We start from the raw sequence: 20,636 nt of genomic DNA on the forward strand, positions 1-20,636 counted from the left end.
TTTGATGGATCAGTCACACCGGGCCCATCACAAAATCATCACCTGACATGACCTACCCATCACAAGACCAACTGAGCACACGAAGCCCTTATAAGCAGAAGAACACCAACACTCACATGTCCTCAATTCTGCTGAAGATGTTACCCAGCCTGGTAACGAAACGCTCAGCAACCAACCCACAAAGCTCAAAGAACAAACCTCCACCCTCAATTTCCATCCCTTTGAGTAGTCTTATTTCTCTTCCTGGCCTAAATACTTTTCCCTCTCCTCCTCCATCCAGTTTTTTTCCTCCCCTTGGCATCCATTCCCTATGCAACTCTCTCTTTATCCTGGTGGGGTTTTTCCCCCATTTTTTTAGCAGCTTCTGCTAAAAGCGGGGGGAGGGGAATGTGTGTGAGTGTGAGTGTTGCACAGATTTGTGTGTTCCCAAATGTGCAAATGGGACTTTTTCTGATGCCTGAGTATAGTTGATAGATGTGGAGGGGGGTTCATTTAATTTTATGAATGGATACCTAATTTTACAGGCAATTAATTTTAATTCGTAGTTATTAATTCCAACGAATATGAATTTTTGTACCTCTCTCTCTCTCTCTCTCTTTCTCTGTGTGTGTGTGTGTGTGTTTTTACATTTTAGAGCAGGCTGTCTCACTTCTGGCAGAAAAAAAGACACACACGCACATAAGTGTGTCACATGCGCTACCTCATTACTGGCTTAATAAACCCGAATCACATCCACATGCAATCTTGAGGGAAAAACTCAGAATGATCTTATGATCCTGCTTCCCGCACATTTTATATGTAATGTCCTCCTATTAATTATTTAAAAAACCCTCAGTGCCCGATTTCGGTGCTTCTTTGTAACAGAGGCGTCGAGAAATTGCATCTCCTAGAAAATTAAACCTGCGGAGTGAAACCAATGCGCTTAGCTGTTTGTACAATTTATAGCTTTTTAATAGTATAAATTTTCAACTATAATAGATTTTCAATGCCTAAGTAGACACTAATATATAGAGATACATTTACTGTGGGCAGGAGGCAAAAAAAAAAACACCACACCACAAAACCATAGACATTATTGGAAAGTCAAAGTGGATGGCTTGATTTTTTCGTGACTCTAGTTTTCCTGATTGATCCTAGGTTATTTGACCAAGCCTAGGTTTATGCAAATTTGTGCATTTGGTTCAGTGGGGGGGAAAAAGGGCCTCTGGTGGCTCAACAGACTAAGCAGTCTGTTATTAACAGCAGCTGCTTGCAATTACTGCAGGTTCAAGTCCCACCAGGCCCAAGGTTGACTCAGCCTTCCATCCTTTATAAGGTAGGTAAAATGAGGACCCAGATTGTTGGGGGCAATAAGTTGACTTTGTATATAATATACAAATGGATGAAGACTATTGGTTAACACAATGTAAGCCGCCCTGAGTCTTCGGAGAAGGGCGGGATATAAATTCAAATAAATAAAATTAAAAAAAATTTAAGCTGCCCTGAGTCTTCGGAGAAGGGCAGGATATAAATTCAAATTAAAAAAAAACTTGCATTCTCAGCCTTGTAAAATGGCCCATCTTGACAGAAATAATAGTCCAGGAGCAATCAGGGCGGGAGCAATGCTTTGTAAGATCAAGCCCTCTTTAAAATGTCCGACCAGAGTTCAGAAACGTTTCAAAAAATGCATAGAATGGATGAGTTGAAAGGGACTTTAGAGAGAATCCTTATTGGGGTAGCCATCCTCCAAATATTTTTATACAGAATAACAAGAGTTGGAAGGGACCTCAGAGGTCTTCTAGTCCAACCCCCTGCCTAGGCAGGAAACTCTACACCACTTCAGACAAACAGTTATCCAACCTCTTCTTAAAAACTTCCAGTGTTGGAGCATTCACAACTTCTGGAAGCAAGTTGTTCCACTGGTTAATTGTTCTCACTGTCAGGAAATTTCTCCTTAGTTCTAAGTTGCTTCTCTCTTGGATTAGTTTCCATCCGTTGCTTCTTGTCCTGCCTTCAGGTGCCTTGGAGAACAGCTTGATTCCCTTTTCTTTCACTTTTTGTCAGGTGTCTCTCATCTGAGCATCTCCAGGAAGGGGGAAATCCCATCCCACTCTTAGGCAGTTTTAAAATGCGCTGTAGAAATTCTAAAATAATTTGATCTTTGCAGATTTTGATAGGAACTGCCCTGATGCACAATTTCTGGAGTTAGGGGCAGATTGGAATGCCTGACTCTGCATTCTCCAAAATTTTGCGACACAATATTTAGCCGGAAAGGTGGAGAAAATATAATTAGAAATACAGAAGATAATACCTGTCGCTCAGAGTTGAACTGTGGGGTCTTTGGGGCTCACTGACCTTGGTGGGTTCCTTCCAGATGTGTCATGACCCAACTAAGGTAACATCATCAGAAGTTTGCCATTTCTTTCTAGCACTGATAATGTTACCTAGTTGGGTTATGAAACGTTTACAAAAAACAAACAAACACACACAACCAAGTTCACAGAGCACGAAGGACGTGCAGTTAGAAATATGTTTGAGACGAAGCCTTTTTCAATAGAGGCATTAAAAACTGAATTTAAATACAGGGTTTTTTTTTAAGTGCAGAGAAATGGTATGCGAGAGATTAATGAGCAAAACACATTGTAGTACGAAATCTATTGGGAAAATCCTTAATTGTCTATGCCATTTTGAAGAAACACGAAGGTCTGCCCTTTCCTGAAATGAAATATTGAGAAGAAGCTGAGAGAGGACTGTTCAGTCGGAATGAAGAATGGGCCGCTTGCCAATATTTGCATGAAAATAACTTTTGAAATTTATCGACATATTTTTGGTGATTTTTTTTCTTGGCATAATCACAGTTTATCTCACCAAAGATATTTAGGCTATAATGTACATTGGCCCATTGATTATTTAACCATTGCGGTGGCTTCTTGAAATCTCATCAAAGAAGCCGCTACGATGATTAAATAATCAATAGGACCAGTGGAGGGATTCAAATAATTTAACAACCGGTTCTCTGCCCTAATGACCAGCAGGGTGGGCGTGGCCACGGTGGGCGTGGCCGTGGAGAGTGACAGGCAGCACTCGGCCTCCTGCAACCCCCCTGGGAGCAAAAATGGGCCACAGGGCGGACACGCCACCCACCCTTGTGGCCCATTTTGGGTCTAGGAGATCTTCTGCACTTACCCGAGAGCCAAAATTGGCCGTGTGGGGACTCCTGGAAGGGGCAGGGCAGGGAGTGGAGGGGCCAACCAGCAATTTAACTACCGGTTCTTCCGAACAGGCTGAATCCCACCTGTTGTGTCCCACTCTCCCTCTGATGGCCGGGTCTGGGAAGTCTGTATCAAGCGTGGCCACGAAGCCTCTGCAGCTTTGCCAAATTCCTGTCAGAGTTCTCAGGGCAGGCAGGAATCCAAGGTGTGACTTCAGCAAACCAGATGAGACTTTGCTTGACTCAAGGAATGCCAAAAAGCAGATCCTTTATATAGGCCATGGGGTGTGGCTCCATGACTCAGCACTTATCCAGGCCTGCCCCTCCCTTCCTTTTGCTGATGTCGCCTCTCAATTCTCCGGAAGAGGGGATCCGTCCACTGTGAATTTCCTTCCTCCTGATCTGCTGCCGGCAATTCTAGCACGTGGCTGGCTTCGTGCTCACACACTGTAGGAGTGAGGTTTGTTTGCTCATTCCTGACATTCTGTCCGGGCATGGTGCCAGGGCTGGGGGCTGGAGGCATGCCAGGCCATTCCTCTTCATTATCCGACTCTGACTCAGATAGCAGGAGATGGGAGGGGCCTGGGTGAGGAGAGGAGGGAGGACAAGGCACAACACCACCAGTGATAGGACCAACATATATTATAACTTAAATATATTTGGTACGATTATTTATTATTTATTTATTTGTCAAACACAACAATATATATAAGTATAAGCATGAAATAACCATACGAATTGGATACAACCAAAGGGAACGGTAGGCACCTTTGTGCCCTTATGCATGCCCCTTACGGACCTCTTAGGAATGGGGTGAGGTCAACAGTAGACAGATTTTGGTTGAAGCTTTGGGGATTTTGGGAAGAGACCACAGAGTCTGGTAGTGCATTCCAGGCATTAACAACTCTGTTACTGAAGTCATATTTTCTACAATCAAGATTGGAGGGGTTCATATTAAGTTTAAATCTATTGTGTGCTCGTGTATTGTTGCGATTGAAGCTGAAGTAGTCTTCGACAGGAAGGACATTGTAGCAGATGATTTTATGAGTTATACTCAGGTCATGCTGAAGGTGGCGGAGTTCTAAATTTTCTAAACCCAGGATTTCAAGTCTGGTGGCATAAGGTATTTTGTTGTGATCAGAGGAGTGGAGAACTCTTCTTGTAAAATATTTCTGGACATGCTCAATTGTATTAATGTCCGAAATGAGGTGTGGGTTCCAGAGAGGCGAGCTGTAATCGAGAATTGGTCTAGCAAATGTTTTGTAGTAGTGTAATCTTTCTGGAGAAGAAGCTACGCAAGATTAGGTTTACAATCCTTAATCAAGAGTCAAGTTCCATTGAACTCGGTGAGTGGGTGTTTAAGTTAGTTCTGTAAACGAAGAGGATAAGAATTAAGGAGGTTGGGCGTTGGATCTTTTGAACCCACCCTATAGGTTCTGATTTCTCGTTCTCTTCCTCTTCCTTTCATCCTTTCAGTCTCATTGCAATCTGGATTTCACTTCTCCACTCCGCTTAACTAGTTCTGTTGGCTGTTTCCTCCACTCCTCCTTCCCAGCAATGACGAGCTTCTCATGGCTTGACTTGTAAGTCAATAAATTGAATTGACGTTTAACCCGTTGTATCTTTAAAAATCTGTTTCAGATTTGCACCCTCAACTTTTGTAATGCCTGCCCTGAACGGAACTTTCATCTTACATCGTCCACGTGGCCTTTTGCCCATGAATGTCATGCTCATCTTTATTATTAGTTGTGGTTCCAAAATATAAATCGTATCTAACTGGCCTTGTCAAGGCAGGTAACCATCAATGCCTGTTGTTTTCTGGAATTATTCCTTCAGATTCCAGGGTCCTTACTATAACTTGAACTATTTCAAGTATCCTACCTCGATTATTAGGGACGCGGGGGCTCAATGGCTGAGACGCTGAGCTTGTTGATTTATGTGCAATGCTTGCTGCTGCTGCTGCGAGATCTTTTTAATGTAGTGAATGAAAAAAGAAGAAGAAAAAGATTTACTAACGATAGTAGATAGGCACATAGTGGCTCAGTGGCTAAGACACTGAGCTTGTCGATTGAAAGGTCGGCAGTTCAGTGGTTCAAATCCCCAGTGCCGCATAACAGGGTGAGCTCCCGTGACTTGTCCCAGCTTCCACCAACGTAGCAGTTCGAAAGCAGGTAAAAAATGCAAGAAGAAAAACAGGGACCACCTTTGGTGGGAAGGGAACAGCGTTCCGTGCGCCTTTGATGTTGAGTCATGCTGGCCACATGACCACGGAGACGTCTTCAGACAGTGTTGGATCTTCGGCTTTGAAACGGAGATGAGCACTGCCCCCTAGAGTCGGGAACAACTAGCACATATGTGCGAGGGGAACCTTTACCTTTTTTACCTCCATTATTAATGTGGCCCATTAAAGACCTTTCCAAAAATCATAATGTTTCTTTTCTTTTTTCTTTTTGCTGTACTTAAGATTTTATCCCAAGGGGAAAAAAAGCCTACATACGTAGACTTTTTTTTTTTCCCAAAATTTTTTATTTTCCATACTAATTCCACAATTTGACCAGTGCACAATACAATCACTTATCCAACAATCGATCCTATACTCAAATTATGCTTAATCAGGCCTGCTCGACCGCCACTCCCTCCCTTAATCCTTTCTACCCTTCTCATCCTTCTTCGACTTTCCCCACCATCCTTCTCTTCACTTTCCTACTTCCCCTCCTCTTTCCCACTTCTCATTACCATCCTTTCTAACCCTCTATCTTCTCCTCCTTCTTCTCCTCCTATCCTTTCTTCCCCCTCCCTTCTTTCCTACCTACCTACCTGCCTACCTACTTTCTTCCTTCTTTACTCCTCTTTCCTTGCCCTTTCCCTTCGGGAGTGGTTACCGAGCAGTCCCGACTTTACACCATTCCAACTTGTTTAATTCTACCATTATCCCTGTACAATGGCAATCAATAAATTTATAATCTTTCCCCTTCCCCTTCCCCCATACGTAGCCTTTATAGCCTTTTCAGACTTCTAATGAAATACACAGTGGATGGCATTCCCAATGCAAATAGCATTTAGCCCTTTTAGCCAAGGATTTTATTGTAAACTAGTTCAGGAAATGTTTTGTTGCTGAAGCCAAAACTTACGGTGTGCAGTGCGGTGCTCCTTACTTGTGTCCCCGGCATATGTTTTACGTGCACAAACGGGCAAGTATAATTAAGTTTTTAAGTGCTACTAAAACAGGGCTTAATAATGCAGCCTCCTGCAAGGAACACCTTCAGGATAGCTTAGAAAGAATTATCCCTTTTATATGAGCGCTCTCATTTTTAAATTTGGGTCTACTTTCCTCCGGATTCTGCTCCCTTGCCAATTAAAACCTTGCAGGGTTTCTGTTTTAAAGTTCCTGCTTTTTCATGAATTATTCCACAGTCTGCTGGGGCACACACACACACACACACATATATACACGTTAACAGGCCAAGCTGGATAAATATTAAAATGGGACTTCAGGGGCCAAAGGTGCAAGAAAAGGAGTGTAGTGTAGAGTAGAGTTGGAAGGGACCTTGGAGGTCTTCTAGTCCAACCCCCTGCTCAGGCAGGAAACCCTATACTGGTGATGGCTAACCTTTTTGCCGTCATGTGCCAAAAGCAGGGGGAGCAAGGGGGGGGGTCACACGTGTGCGTGCCCACACCCATAATTCAATGTGCTCTGCCCCACCCCCACCCCCCGTGCATGCGCACACAACCACTACCACCCTGCACTCCCCCTGCTTTTGGCACGGTGGGTCCAGTAGGCCCCGTTTTTTGCCCTCCCCAGACTCCAGAGGCTTTCTAGGAGTATGGGGAGGGCAAAAACAGCCTCCCCGCCCCAGAGGCCCTCCACAGGCTGGAAACAGCCCGTTTCCCGACTTCCGGTGGGCTCAGAAGGCCCGAAAATCAGCTGGCTGGTATGCACATGTGTGCTGGAGCTGAGCTAGGGCAACACTCGTGTGCCCACAAATATGGCTCCGCGTGCCACCATTCACAACTTCTGGAGGCAGGTTGTTTTAACTGTCAGGAAATTTCTCCTTAGTTCTAAGTTGCTTCTCTCCTTGATGAGTTTCCACCCATTGCTTCTTGTCCTGCCTTCAGGTGCTTTGGAGAATAGTTTGACTCCCTCTTCTTTGTCGCAGCCCCTGAGATATTGGAAGACTGCTATCATGTCACCCCTAGACCTTCTTTTCCTTAAACTAGACATACCCAATTCCTGCAACCGTTCTTCATATGTTTTAGCCTCCATTCCCCCTAATCCTCTTGGTTGCTCTTCTCTGCACTCTTTCGAGAGTCTCATTTATCTTTGATGGAATTGATCGCTCGTGTGCTACTGACTTGTCTTCTTACTTTTTACATCGCAAGCTCTGTTCATCCAGCAGCCCAATAAAACCAAGATTAGGCACAAAGCACAGCACACGAAGAAGCAGAAGCTACTTATCAAAGCGGTTGTGACTTTTCTGATCTTTTATCTCTGTTTGTTTGTGGGTTTTTGTTTTTTTTAAATATTATCCGAACTCCACTTAAGTGCCAACTGCAACAGAAGAAACATTGCTTGCAACATTGCAAGAGGCAGGATCTGACAGTACAGGAAAAAAATAAAATTAAATGAGTTACTATAAAATCGCAAGGTGGCGGGGGCGAGGGTTGGGATAAACTGATTTTAATCCAAATCATAAATAACGGAAATGGGTTCCTGCTCTTTGAAAGAAAAGAGAGGTAATAATTTGAAAGAGTGAAAGAAAGGGAGAAATGGAAGGACGAGGAAGGAACTTAAAGCCAACCTTGACGCAATTTATTATAAGGCAGAAAATGGGACTGAAACACCCTCTAGTATAAAAGGAAGAACTTCAGTTGACTTAAATGTTTCAACGCACCCAAAAACACAAAGGGCTGAGATTCATGGCAACCTTCACAGACATTTCTTATGGCTCTATCACAACAGTCTAAGGTGGGCACAAGAGAAACGTCTCCCATGAATGAGAATGGGAATGAGAAGAGTCCCCCAGGAATTGGAAGCTTCATAAGGGTCTTAGCAGTTAGACTGGTTCTAATTTGACAATCACAGCTGAAGATTTTGAACCGATCCTGTTTGTGAGGAACAGCATTTCTTCAAAGCTGAATGGAATGGAATGGAATGAGAAGAATAGAGTAGAGTAGAGTAGGATAGAGTAGAGTAGAGTAGAGTAGAGTAGAGTAGAGTAGAGTAGAGTAGAGTAGAATAGAATAGAATAGAATAGAATAGAATAGAATAGAAAACATGGAATGGAATGGAATGGAATGGAATGACAAGAATAGAGTAGAATAGAATAGAATAGAATAGAATAGAATAGAATAGAATAGAATAGAATAGAATAGAATAGAATAGAATAGAATAGAAAATATGGAATGGAATGGAATGGAATGGAATGGAATGGAATGGAATGAGAAGAATAGAGTAGAATAGAATAGAATAGAATAGAATAGAATAGAATAGAATAGAATAGAATAGAATAGAATAGAATAGAAAACATGGAATGGAATGGAATGGAATGGAATGGAATGAGAAGAATAGAATAGAATAGAATAGAATAGAATAGAATAGAATAGAATAGAATAGAATAGAATAGAATAGAATAGAAAACATGGAATGGAATGGAATGAGAAGAATAGAGGAGAGGAGAGGAGAGGAGAGGAGAGGAGAGGAGAGGAGAGGAGAGGAGAGGAGAGGAGAGGAGAAGAGTTGGAAGGGACCTTGGAGGTCTTCTAGTCCAACCCCCTGTTTAGGCAGGAAACCCTGCACTACTTCAGACAAATGGGTAGCCAACATCTTCTTAAAAACTTCCAGTGTTGGAGCATTCACAACTTCGGGAGGCAAGTTGTTCCACTGATTAATTGTTCTTAAGTGTCAGGAAATTTCTCCTTAGTTCTAAATTGCTTCTCTCTTTAGTTAGTTCCCACCGGTTGCTTCTTGTCCTGCCTTCAGGTGCTTTGGAGAATAGCTTGACTCCCTCTTCTTTGTGGCAGCCCTTGAGATATTGGAACACTGTATATGTATGGCTCTTTGTCTTGAAATGTGTCAGAATTCTCTTAAGGCCTGGCTCCATTCCATGGTCTTAGAATAAGGAATCTGTGCAGCCCCTGGTTATTTTATTTTTTTTCATTTTTCATTTTCATGTGACTTATGTAGTTTTGTCTGGGAGAAGATGTTCTCTTTTAAATTAGGTCTTCGTGTAAATAATGTAAGCCATTTTGGAGTCAGGCGGCCTTGAAATCCAATAAACAAACAAACTAACTAACAAACAATTTTCTACAAGGAAGGACATCCTTAATACCCTCCGCATTGGCATCCACAAAGAAAAGGGATGAATGAAGACTGCCTTTACATTCCCTCCTTTGTGTTTTTTATCCCCTGTGGAGAAGTCTGATGGATAAGTCAACGGCATATTAAAACAAATATTTCAACTGGCTATTATCCTTTGGTTTAAGACGCTTAATGTGAAGAAGATGACAATGAAGAGAAAAAAAAGGCAGCATTACCCAGGATCGACAGGAAGGTGTTCGCTTTTTCGGGCTCGAGTGGGCTGTCGCTCAGTTGTGCCTCACAGACGTACATCCCCAGGTCAGCCGAAGTTGGGTTTGCGATCGCCAGTCGTCTGCCCATCCTGCCGACCCCACTGAGGATTTTCCCATTCCTCTTCCAGGTGATACTTATCTTCTCAATGGGCCTAGGAGGGGTGGGAGGGAGAAAAACACCTGTCCATTATTGCTCTGATGTAAGTGATAATGTTAGCACCAGGGGTGAAATTCGACCGGATCGGACCGGCTTGGGCGAACCAGTAGGGATGATTTGAATCAATTCGCCGAACCGGTAAAAATCACTCCTGGTTGGCACCGCCCACGCCCGCCCGCTCTCCCACTCGCCTGGTCACCGCTCATCTCTTCCGCCCACTTGCTCGGCCTTTCCGGCCACTCGATATTCCACTGAATTCAACGTTAAATGCAGCAGAGAGAATCCGAACGTTTGTCCTCCCATTCACAGCAGAGTTGCTGCAGCCTGTCCCTTTATGATAGTCCCTGGGAGGGAGGGAGCCGGGGGGACACTATAAAGGGAGCAGCAGCTCTGCTGTGAATGGAGGGAGAAAAGTTCGGCTTCTCTTTGCCACAGCATTCGCTATGAGTCCTTCTGGTGCTCATACGCATATTTTTTTCCTACCGAATTCTGTTGGTGTGACTTGGTGGGGGGAGGGTGTCGTATGACTGAGTGGGCATGGGCGTGAGTGACATTGAGTTGGTCATGCCCACTCAGTCACAGGACACCCCTCCCCCCACCAAGCCATGCCCAAAGAACCTGTCGGGAAAAAATTTGAATGTCACCACTGGTTAAGCATCAATACGCCAAGGAAGGACCACAGGTGGGCAGAGGGCGAAGGAGCTTAGACATAGGTTCAGAAGCAGCTCCCAGACCTTCTCGCAAGAATATCCAGCAAAAAAAAAAGGGGGGGGAGGGGGAAGTGGGAGGGGAAGGACTTGAATAGCCTGGAGGATATGTCCTCCAGAGATATCTCCTGGGCTTCCAAAACCCATAACCCCCAGCCTGGTAGGACCAACGCTGTTTGAGAATCCTGACAATTGACATCCAAGGAGGGATATCAGAATAGGGGGAGATGCCCACAGGCGCCCCTGACACGAATGACGACAAGCTGGCCACGCCCACTCCAGCCCCCCACCCCCACCCCAATGAAAACGAATTTGACACCCCTGATCTAGCGCAAGGGAATCCCCCGTGGAATTCTGGGAGTTGAAGTCCACAGGTTTTAAAGTTGCCAAGGCTGGGCGGCCCTGATCTAGCCTCTGAATAAGCAAATACTGTGCAGAGGAAGCTCCAGGAGTCACTGGAGTCTCGAAACATCTGCTGCTCTTTTATGCCGTCCACCAGTAGGGCAGGCGAAAGTGACGTCCAACGACCGTGTTTAATTATAATGGTAATTTTACTTTTTCATGCTAATGGTTTGTTTTGCCTGAGGGAAGGATGGTAAAAATAAATGCTACTCAGGGGGTACATCTGTATTGAGAAATGCTTCCGTTATAATTCAATTATAAATAATTGAAACAATTGAAATCACTGCTTTCAGAAGCAAAAAAAAAAGGGTGGGGGATCGGATGGCCCTCCAAGCAATTCGGATTATTTTCCGGCCGTTCATCTTTTCCCCACTTTTAATCAAGGCCAAATATTCAAATTATTCAGAAGGAAAGCATGTCAGTTCCCAAGTTTTTTTATTTATTTATTAAGCCCTATTTTGGGTACAACGGTTGCCCAGCAGTCAATGCCTCGATTTCTCTTTTCCAAACATTTATTTTTGCCCCAAAAGTGGAATAAAATAAGAAGTCATTATTGATTTTATAAATCGTTAGCACGCTGGCCAACTGTCACAATTGGTGGCCCAGGTGAGGTAAATCTCTGGGTTTTTTTTTAAAAAAATCTCTGTTTTATAGTACCATATTTTTTGGAGTATAAGACGCACCTTTCCCCCCCAAAAAAGAGGATGAAAATCTGGGTGTGTCTTATACTCTGAATGTAGCCCCACCCAGCTTCTCAAACAGAGGTTTCAGAGGCTCAAAGAAGCTTCAGAAAAGAAGCTCCCAAACAGAGCTTCAGAAAAAAGTCCCCAAACAGAGCTTCAGAAAAAGCCCCCAAAACGAGCTTCAAAAACGAAGCTCCCAAACAGAGCTTCAGAAAAAAGCCCCCAAACAGAGCTTCAGAAAAAAGCCCCCAAACAGAGCTTCAGAAAAAAAGCCCCCAAATAGAGCTTCAGAAAAAAGCCCCCAAACAGAGCTTCAGAAAAGAAGCTCCCAAACAGAGCTTCAGAAAAGAAGCTCCCAAACAGAGCTTCAGAAAAGAAGCTCCCAAACAGAGCTTCAGAAAAAAAGCCCCCAAACAGAGCTTCAGAAAAAAGCCCCCAAACAGAGCTTCAGAAAAAAAGCCCCCAAATCGAACTTCAGAAAAAGCCCCCAAAACGAGCTTCAGAAAAGAAGCTCCCAAACAGAGCTTCAAAAAAGAAGCTCCCAAACTGAGCTTCAGAAAAGAAGCCCCCAAACAGAGCTTCAGAAGCTCCCAAATAGAGCTTCAGAAAAGAAGCTCCCAAATAGAGCTTCGGAGGCTTTTTTTCTGAAGTTCTGTTTTGGAGGCTTTCAGAGGCAGAATTTTTTTTTTTCTGAAATGGAGTTTCAGAGGCAGCAAAAAAAAAAAGCAAGGCACCGAGCTCACAACCAAGGAAACTGTTGCTAAAATTCACCTCTGGGAACAGCTGATTGGGGGTATTCCGGGCGGCCGATCCACCTGCCAATCAGCTTTATTTTCCTCCCCAAAAACTAAGGTGCATCTTATACGCCAAAAAATGCGGTAATTTCTATACAAATAATTGATCTCATTATTTTCCTTTCCTCCTCGTTGCTGCCAGGGTAAAAATGAACACCACTCAAGCGTATATTCGAATTTTTTTTAAAAAAACTGTCTACTCTACCTCAGAAGAATGCATCTTTGAGGGTACAGAGAAGCAAAATCTACATTGCCTTCTGGGAAATTCAATTTTTCCATGCAAGAAATGTCCTTTCCTCCCGTTTCAGGCTTCACTGGTTCCCCCAAAGAAGCTCGTGTTTGTGTGGCTGTGTTTACCTTACCTGCCATTGGCCAGACACTCCAGAATGGCTTCATTACTCCCAGTGGTTACACTTGAGTTGTGCGGAGGGATTACGATCACAGGAGTCATGGTGTTGGTTGAGGCATCAGCACCTGTAAAGGGGAGGAGAAAATCCCCTTAAATAGGAGCCAGTGGGTTGACCAGCAAAGAGTCAAAAATGCCAATAAAGGAGAATATGTGTAGCTCAAGGTTGAAACAAGGGGTCCTTGGAGCTCTCTGAGCTTGGTGGTTTTCTTGCAGACCTTTCATGACCCAACTAAGGAACATCATCAGTGCTTGAAGGGAGTGGAATTTGAGGAGAGGAAGAGGAGGAGGAATGTGTGGTCCTTGGTGCTCTCTGAGCTTGGTGGTTTTCTTGCAGATATTTCATGACCCCTTATTTATTTATTTTCGGTATTTTCATAAAAGTATTTTGCTCGCAACAAAATACCTTATGCCACCAGACTTGAAATTCTAGGCTTAGAAAACTTAGAACTAGGCCGCCTTTGGTCTGACCTAAGCGTGGCTCATAAAATCATCTGCTACAATGTCCTACCTGTCAATGACAACTTCAGCTTCAACAGCAGCAATATATGAGCGCACAACAGGTACAAACTTAAAGGGAACCGCTCCAAACTCAATTGCAGAAAATACGACTTCAGCAACAGAAGGGTCAACGCCTAGAATGCACTGCCTGACTCTTTGGTTTCATCTCAAAACCCCCAAAACTTTAACCTAAGATTGTCTACTGTTGACCTCACCCCATTCCTAAGAGGTCTGTAAGGGGCGTGCATAAGGGCACCAGCGTGCCTTTTGTCCAGTGGTGGGTTTCAAAATTTTTTACTATTGGTTCTGGTGGGCATGGCATGGCTTGATGGGTGTGGTAGGGGAAGGATACTACAAAATCTCCATTCCCATCCACTCCAGGGGAAGGTTACTGCAAAATCCCCATTTCCTCCCGATCAGCTGGGACTTGGGAGGCAGAGAATAGATGGGGCTGGGGCCAGTCAGAATTTTTACTACCGGTTCTCTGAACTACTCAAAATTTCCGCTACCGGTTCTCCAGATCTGGTCAGAACCTGCTGAAACCTACTTCTGCTTCCGTTCCTGTCCTACTTTCCCCATTTATTTGTATTCATTTCCTGTATTCAATTCATGCTTATACTTATATATATTATCTAATATGTACTTGACAAATAAATAAATAAAATAAATAAATAAACTAGGGAACATTATCAGTGCTAGAAGGGAGTGGGGTTTGTGGAGTGCAGAAGGAAGAGGATTATGAGGTACTTGGCGCTCTCTGAGCTTGGTTGTTTGCTTGCAGATGTTTCATTACCCAAACTAGTACTGGAGATGTCACCTAGTTGGGTAATGAAACGTTTACAAGAAAACAACCAAGCTCAGAGAGCACCAAAGACCCCAGTGTTCTGATCCGCCAGCAGCCTACACAGCTGGCAGTGGAGTCGGACAGTGAGGAGGCTGTGGAGGACCATGGGCCAGTCCTGGAGTCAGGGGAAGACCCGGACGAGTATTCTGCGTCGGAGGCAGAGAGGGGGCCAGGGCCATCTGGGAGTGATGTGCGGACTCCGGAGTCTCCAGAGGCGGACAGCAAAGAGGCAGAGGAACAGGAGGAACCTGTTCCTAGTGCACGCATGCAAAGAGCTGCCAGAAGGCAAGAGCAGCTAAAGCAAAAAGGTCGACTTGGGAGTAATGCCAGGAGATGATTGGCCCCTTCCATAAGGCTTAAAAGAGCAGCAATGGCTCTTGGCTTCGTTGCTACAATGGTTTCTTGTCTTCTGTTTCTGAACTTCTGTTTCTGAACTTGTCTCCCCCCCCTCCGAACTGCCCTGAACTTTGGCAGGCTGCCAAAGAAGACAAAGGTTTGTGATAAGGCCGAAGGACTTTTTCTGAAAGACTTCATTTTGGACTTAATTTGGACTAAGCTGAGAATGCAGTAATTTTCAGCTGTTCTCATAAAATACATTTGTTTAGGACTGATTGTGTCTGGTTAATAACTACTTGGGCCTGGGTCACAACACCCACAATCTTCCTCCTCCTCCTCTCCACAAAATCCTCTCCCTTCTAGCACTGATGATGTTCCCTAGTTGGGTCATGAAATGTCTGCAAGGAAGCAACCCAGCACCTCAGGAGTTAAATGTTCACCCAGATCATCATTTGTATTGAAGGTAAGAGTTTGATGGGTGGTGGGATCCATCTCTATTGTTCTCTGCTCCCAATTAGGACTGCAGGGCTCCAGGCCATTCCATTGTAGATACCCACAATGTATATTGTACTTGAAGTTTCCTGTCACTGGAAGCAAAGCCAATTCTTTTCTTTTTCCCTCCGCTACCAAGCACTTCTATTTTTATCAAGCACTCGCTGACTTATATTTTTAGGAACTTTTCATGTTTTGTTTAATCTTGCGAGTTCCGTGCAATTTCAAAAGAAGCTGTCAGGGTCCAAGCGAGTTCTGTTTTTTGTTTTTTTAAAACAAAACAAAACTATATTTTACATACACCGGGGAACAAAAACGAAATTAACAAAGCAGCAGATCACAACAATTTCAATCCTCTTTCCTTATCGAGAAAGTAAATAACCCAAATCGGCTTCTCTTTTGTGAATCGGCAAACTGTAAATAATTTAGCTTATGCCAACCTCAGACACTTTAGGAAAAAAAAAATGAAAGATGGCAAAAGAGGGGAGGAGAAATCCTGCCAACTTCGCCGTGTTTCTTTTCAAAAATTTCAGTGCGTGTATTTAATAAGTAAATTAAAATACCAATATGTTATTGCTTTGCTTCGAGCTATTCATTTGGGGAAAACATGGTATTATTTCCCTACATGAACAAGAGAATAATAACAGATTGCTAAAAATAAGAACTGCAATGAAAGACTTTCAAAGGGAAGGAAAATTAAACTATGTCTAAACCAATGAAAATCCAAACCGGCTCATCAAACACTATACATTAAGGCAGCTTAGCATTACAAAACCCCAAATTATAAGTTAATGCAATTTAGAAGTAGCAAACTGAAATATTTCAAATCCTTCCATCACGAGCGCAAACATCTACTATAACAAAGCAGGGGGCGAGAAAGGACTTTACGGTGAATTTGGTTCCTTTTACATCTTTAGTGGAACGATATTGTAATTTGGGATACACACGGGGAAAAAACAATTTCAGGGGGAAAAAGGAGGAGAAAACATAGCTGCAAATACCATGGAAGTGAAAACCGTTGTTAATCTTTCCAGATTGGAACTGTTCACTGAGCTGAGAAGCCAACATTCGGATGTAACTGGGATTCTGTGTCTACTCACAAATCCTCCACCTTTGCCCACATAGCTATTGTCAGCCCTGAAACCATTTTGAGATGAAACCAGGAATGAAATCCAGCAGGTTCTGATAGGTTCTGGAGAACTGGTAGTGGAAATTTTGAGTAGTTCAGAGAACTGGCAAATACTACCTCTGGCTGGCTCCAGAGTGGGGTGGGAATGGAGACTTTGCAATATCCTTCCCCCTGGAGTGGGGTGGGAATGGGGATTTTGCAGTATCCTTCCCCAAGGAGTGGGAAGGGAATGGGGATTTTGCAGTATCCTTCCCCTGAAGTGGGATGGGAATGGGGATTTTGCAGTATACTTCCCCCAGGAGTGGGGAGGGAATGGGGATTTTGCAGTATCCTTCCCCTGAAGTGGGGTGGGAATGGGGATTTTACAGTATCCTTCCCCTGGAGTGGGAAGGGAATGGGGATTTTGCAGTATCCTTCCCCTGGAGTGGGGAGGGAATGGGGATTTTGCAGTATCCTTCCCCTGAAGTGGGGTGGGAATGGAGATTTTGCAGTATCCTTCCCCTGCCATGCCCACCAAGCCACACCCACCAAGCCATGCCATGCCCACCAAGCCACACCCACAGAACCGGTAGTAAAAAAAAATTTGAATTCCCTCCCCACTCCAGGAGAAGGATACTGCAAAATCCCCATTCCCTCCCTACTCCTGGGGGATGGATACCGGTCAGAACCTGCTGGATTTCACCCCTGCCTCATTACGGACTAACATTTGTTTCTAAAAGAACAGCAACACTGGCTAGAATAAACGAAAATGAAAAGGCAGCAGCAGTATTGAGGACTAAAGGAAAACATCACATGGCAAATGGAGCCATATTCTTCTGCATATTATTCACTGAGCACCAGGAAAACGTGAACGGTTTAAGGACGTGCATTATTCTTTTTATAGGGCATTCACTTCTATGATTTATTTCCTGCAATTTATACCCCCTTTCCCGGTCGGACCGATTTGAGAAGGATCTCATTTCTAGAATTGGGGTAGAACTGAGAGATGGAACATCTCTCTCTCTCTTTCTCTTTCTCTCTTTCTCTCTCTTTCTATTCTTGCAGGAAAATATCCAATGAATGGGTGGCCTCTTTCCAAGTTCAATGCTCAGGTTCTAACGTAGCTCTGTATTCTTCTTCTTTTTTTTTTTTAAAGCAGGGGAATGATTAGAATGGAGTAAAATGAGGAAAGGCCAAGAAAGACAGTTTTCATTTGACAATACATTCGCCTCTATCTCTTATTTTCAAGCATTGTTGAGGTTTCGCCCCCCCCCCGCCCCCAATTCTTCCAGCACTTCAAAAGGAAACCAAAGAATCAATGAGGACCTGAGCTGACTTCTAGCCATTCATGCTTTGAGAATCTCTTTGTGCCTAAATAGATGAGTAAAAGAGCCGGAATGACAGCAGTGGAAATGGCTACAGGCCAGGCTTCATTAGCTACTTACTACTAATTGCAACGAGAACAACACTGTCCAGCATCAATGCTTATTTCATTCCCATTCATCTTATGTACTAGAAGCACCCTATTAGCAAAATTAGTCATCTGATAATGGTTTCTGAAACTTGTAGAGTTAAGATGGGGCCGATAAGGACTTAATATATTTTCTTTGAATCCTGGCTCTACGGTGGAATAACAGTAGCCTTTTATTTAATGGAGGACTAATGTACTTATTACGTTCCTAGAATAGCATATGCTGCACTCTTCAATTATACTCAACTCGTCAACATAGTTTCGTGATCGGCTCACAGAAGGTCAAGCAAGGGAAGAGTGATTAACCAAGGTTGTATAACGCTTCATATTTTAGAAAGGCTCTCGTAATTAGATGTCCACTTTCTTTTGGACTAGAACGTATTTGTTATTCCCAGAAGATACCTTTGGTGAGTTTGGATCTGCTTACAGACATGCTATCAAGTACTCCTTGGTGAAGGCCAACAGTGTTATGTCATTGTGCACAAAGAATAACGGACAATATGGTCAACGGTGTTTTCTTGGCAAATGACAACACAGTTTGGTTTTATAATGATGATGATGATGATGAAGATGATGATGAACACAACACACCAGATATGACAGTTGTCAAAAGCCGAAACGTACAATTTATTGACATCGCGGTACCAGGGAAAGCCAGAGTCGAAGAAAAAGAACTGGAAAAAAATCACGAAATATCGCGACCTGGCCATCGAAACTACACGGCTATGGATGAAACATGTCACACCCATTGTCATCGGGGCACTTGGTGCCATGTCCAAGAATTTTATAAGCTACATCAACAAATTGCAGCTTCCTGCAATAACACCAACGGAACTGCAAAAAAACTGTGCTACTCGGAACATCGTACATCTTAAGAAGGTACTTGGTTGATACCTAGGACACTGGCAGCAACCCCTATCAACCATTAGCATCAGTCAATGGTATTTGTGATGCATTTTTGAATGTTCAGTTTGTTTATTTATTTATTTATTTATTAAATTTGTATACCGCCCTTCTCCCGAAGGACTCAGGGTGGTTCACAGCCAATAAAACCACAATACATATAATACACATTAAAAACAGTATAAAAAACTAATTCAATATATGGCCTAAAAAGTTTTAAATAAAATTAAAAAGCCCATTTAAAAGCCCCAATTTAAAACCCCAATTCAAAACTACATTTGAGCTAGTCCTGCACGTCGAAACAACAACGTCTTCAGCTCGCGGCGGAAGGTCCGGAGGTCGGGGAGTTGACAGAATCCCGGAGGCAGCTCATTCTAGAGGGCAGGAGCCCCCACAGAGAAGGCCCTCCCCCTGGAGGTCGCCAGCCGACATTGTCTGGCTGACGGTATCCGAAGGAGGCCCTCTCTGTGAGAGCGCACTGGTCAGTGGGAGGCTACCGGTGGCAGTAGGCGGTCCCGTAGATACCTCGGTCCTAAACCATGGAGCGCTTTAAAGGTGATAACAAGCACCTTGAATTGGACCCAGAAGATCACTGGGAGCCAGTGCAGACTGCGCAGGAGAAGTGTCACATGGGAGCCACGAGGTGCTCCCTCTATTACCCGTGCAGCTGCATTCTGGACCAGTTGAAGCCTCCGGGTACCCTTCAAGGGGAGCCCCATGTAGAGAGCATTACAGTAGTCCAGGCGGGATGTAACAAGGGCATGAGTGACCAAGTTGACCGAGTTTCATGTTTAATGAATAAAGATAATTAATAATAATAATAATAATAATAATAATAATAATAATAATAATAATAATAATAATAATAATAATATAAAAAAACAACTAGATCCTGAAAACTCTGTTCCTGGCCTTGTCTGAAAGCCATCAAAGAGCCAAAGAAGAGACCATCTGTCTTTTTCAAGGAAAGGGTGGAGAAGCTCTGGTTTTTACCAGTCCACGTTGGCACTTTGAGATGATGGCTTCAATGTCAACTTCTCCATATTTGGATGAGGTCAGTATGCTTAAACTGAGGGATGGCAAGGGGAAATTCATTGGATTATCCCAGTCTAGGAAGAGCCCGTCTTATGGCCACACCCAAGAAGTTTGCATGAATATTGTCATCAGGAATCCAAGGACTTCCAAGCCAGGGAACCATCACTTCTGTCTATAGAGATGTAGGAGAGGAGCAGGCAAAGCTGGGTGGGTGAAGTTAAATGTGTTATCGGTTTACAGTCGTTGCGTTCCCACAAGAGATCCAAGTCCAGCCCCCACCCCAAATTCTCTTTATCTAACACCAATTTAGTGCTGACCGTTAGTTCTGTATTTAGTGCTGACCAGATTCTTCTGTGTAAGTATGAATAATAATAATAATAATAATAATAATAATAATAATAATAATAATAATAATAATAATAATAATAATAATAATAATAATAATTTAATTTTTATACCACCCTTCTCCCGAAGGACTCAGGGCGGTGAACAGCCAAGTAAAAACAATACAATATATTACAATAAAAACTATTTAAAAAACTTATTCAATGTGGCCTAAATTTAAATATAAAATACATAGTATAAAATAACCCCATTTAAAAATGAATTAAAAACCCCTATCAAGCCAGTCCTGCTTGGAAGAATAGGTACGTCTTCAGCTTGCGGCGAAAAGTATAAATAAATACTTCCATGCTGCGGTTTTTACAGCTGATCCTGATTCTTTGCACCCGACCGATGGAGGAGATGGAGATGGCGACGGAGAGATACCAGAGCCTCGTAGATATTTCCTCACAGAAATGGGGCTAACCTAAACTGACCTCAGCTCTTTGGACAGGGAATTCAATCAGGTGAACTACTCCTGCCATTAGCGAGCAAATTCTTCATTCCGGAGGCATTTTGAAAAACATTTAAAAGCTACGGAAAATTAAGCCACATATTTCGGCACTTTCCAGTTAGAACTCCGCCGCTCACCTCAAAAGCAGGGATAATTTCTGTTCCCTGTTCTGAACTCTCTTTTCTAACAACTCTTTGCATTC

The 20,636-nt window shown here is 43.3% G+C and overlaps 1 protein-coding gene across 4 annotated transcripts in view; it reads right to left on the bottom strand.

The window, feature by feature from the left end:
- The window catches only part of SDK1 (sidekick cell adhesion molecule 1), a 503,056-nt gene that overhangs the window by 221,523 nt on the left and 260,897 nt on the right, over positions 1-20,636 (bottom strand). For all 4 annotated transcript variants that reach the window (XM_058157083.1, XM_058157082.1, XM_058157085.1 and 1 more), the window contains 2 exons: positions 12,866-12,977; positions 9,725-9,912 (listed from right to left, as the gene is read on the bottom strand). In XM_058157083.1, coding sequence (XP_058013066.1) covers positions 9,725-9,912; positions 12,866-12,977 — 300 coding nt within the window. The remainder of the gene's footprint in view (positions 1-9,724; positions 9,913-12,865; positions 12,978-20,636) is intronic.

The sequence above is a fragment of the Ahaetulla prasina genome, chromosome 14, assembly GCF_028640845.1.
Source record: "Ahaetulla prasina isolate Xishuangbanna chromosome 14, ASM2864084v1, whole genome shotgun sequence".
Classification (NCBI taxonomy): Eukaryota; Metazoa; Chordata; class Lepidosauria; order Squamata; family Colubridae; genus Ahaetulla; species Ahaetulla prasina.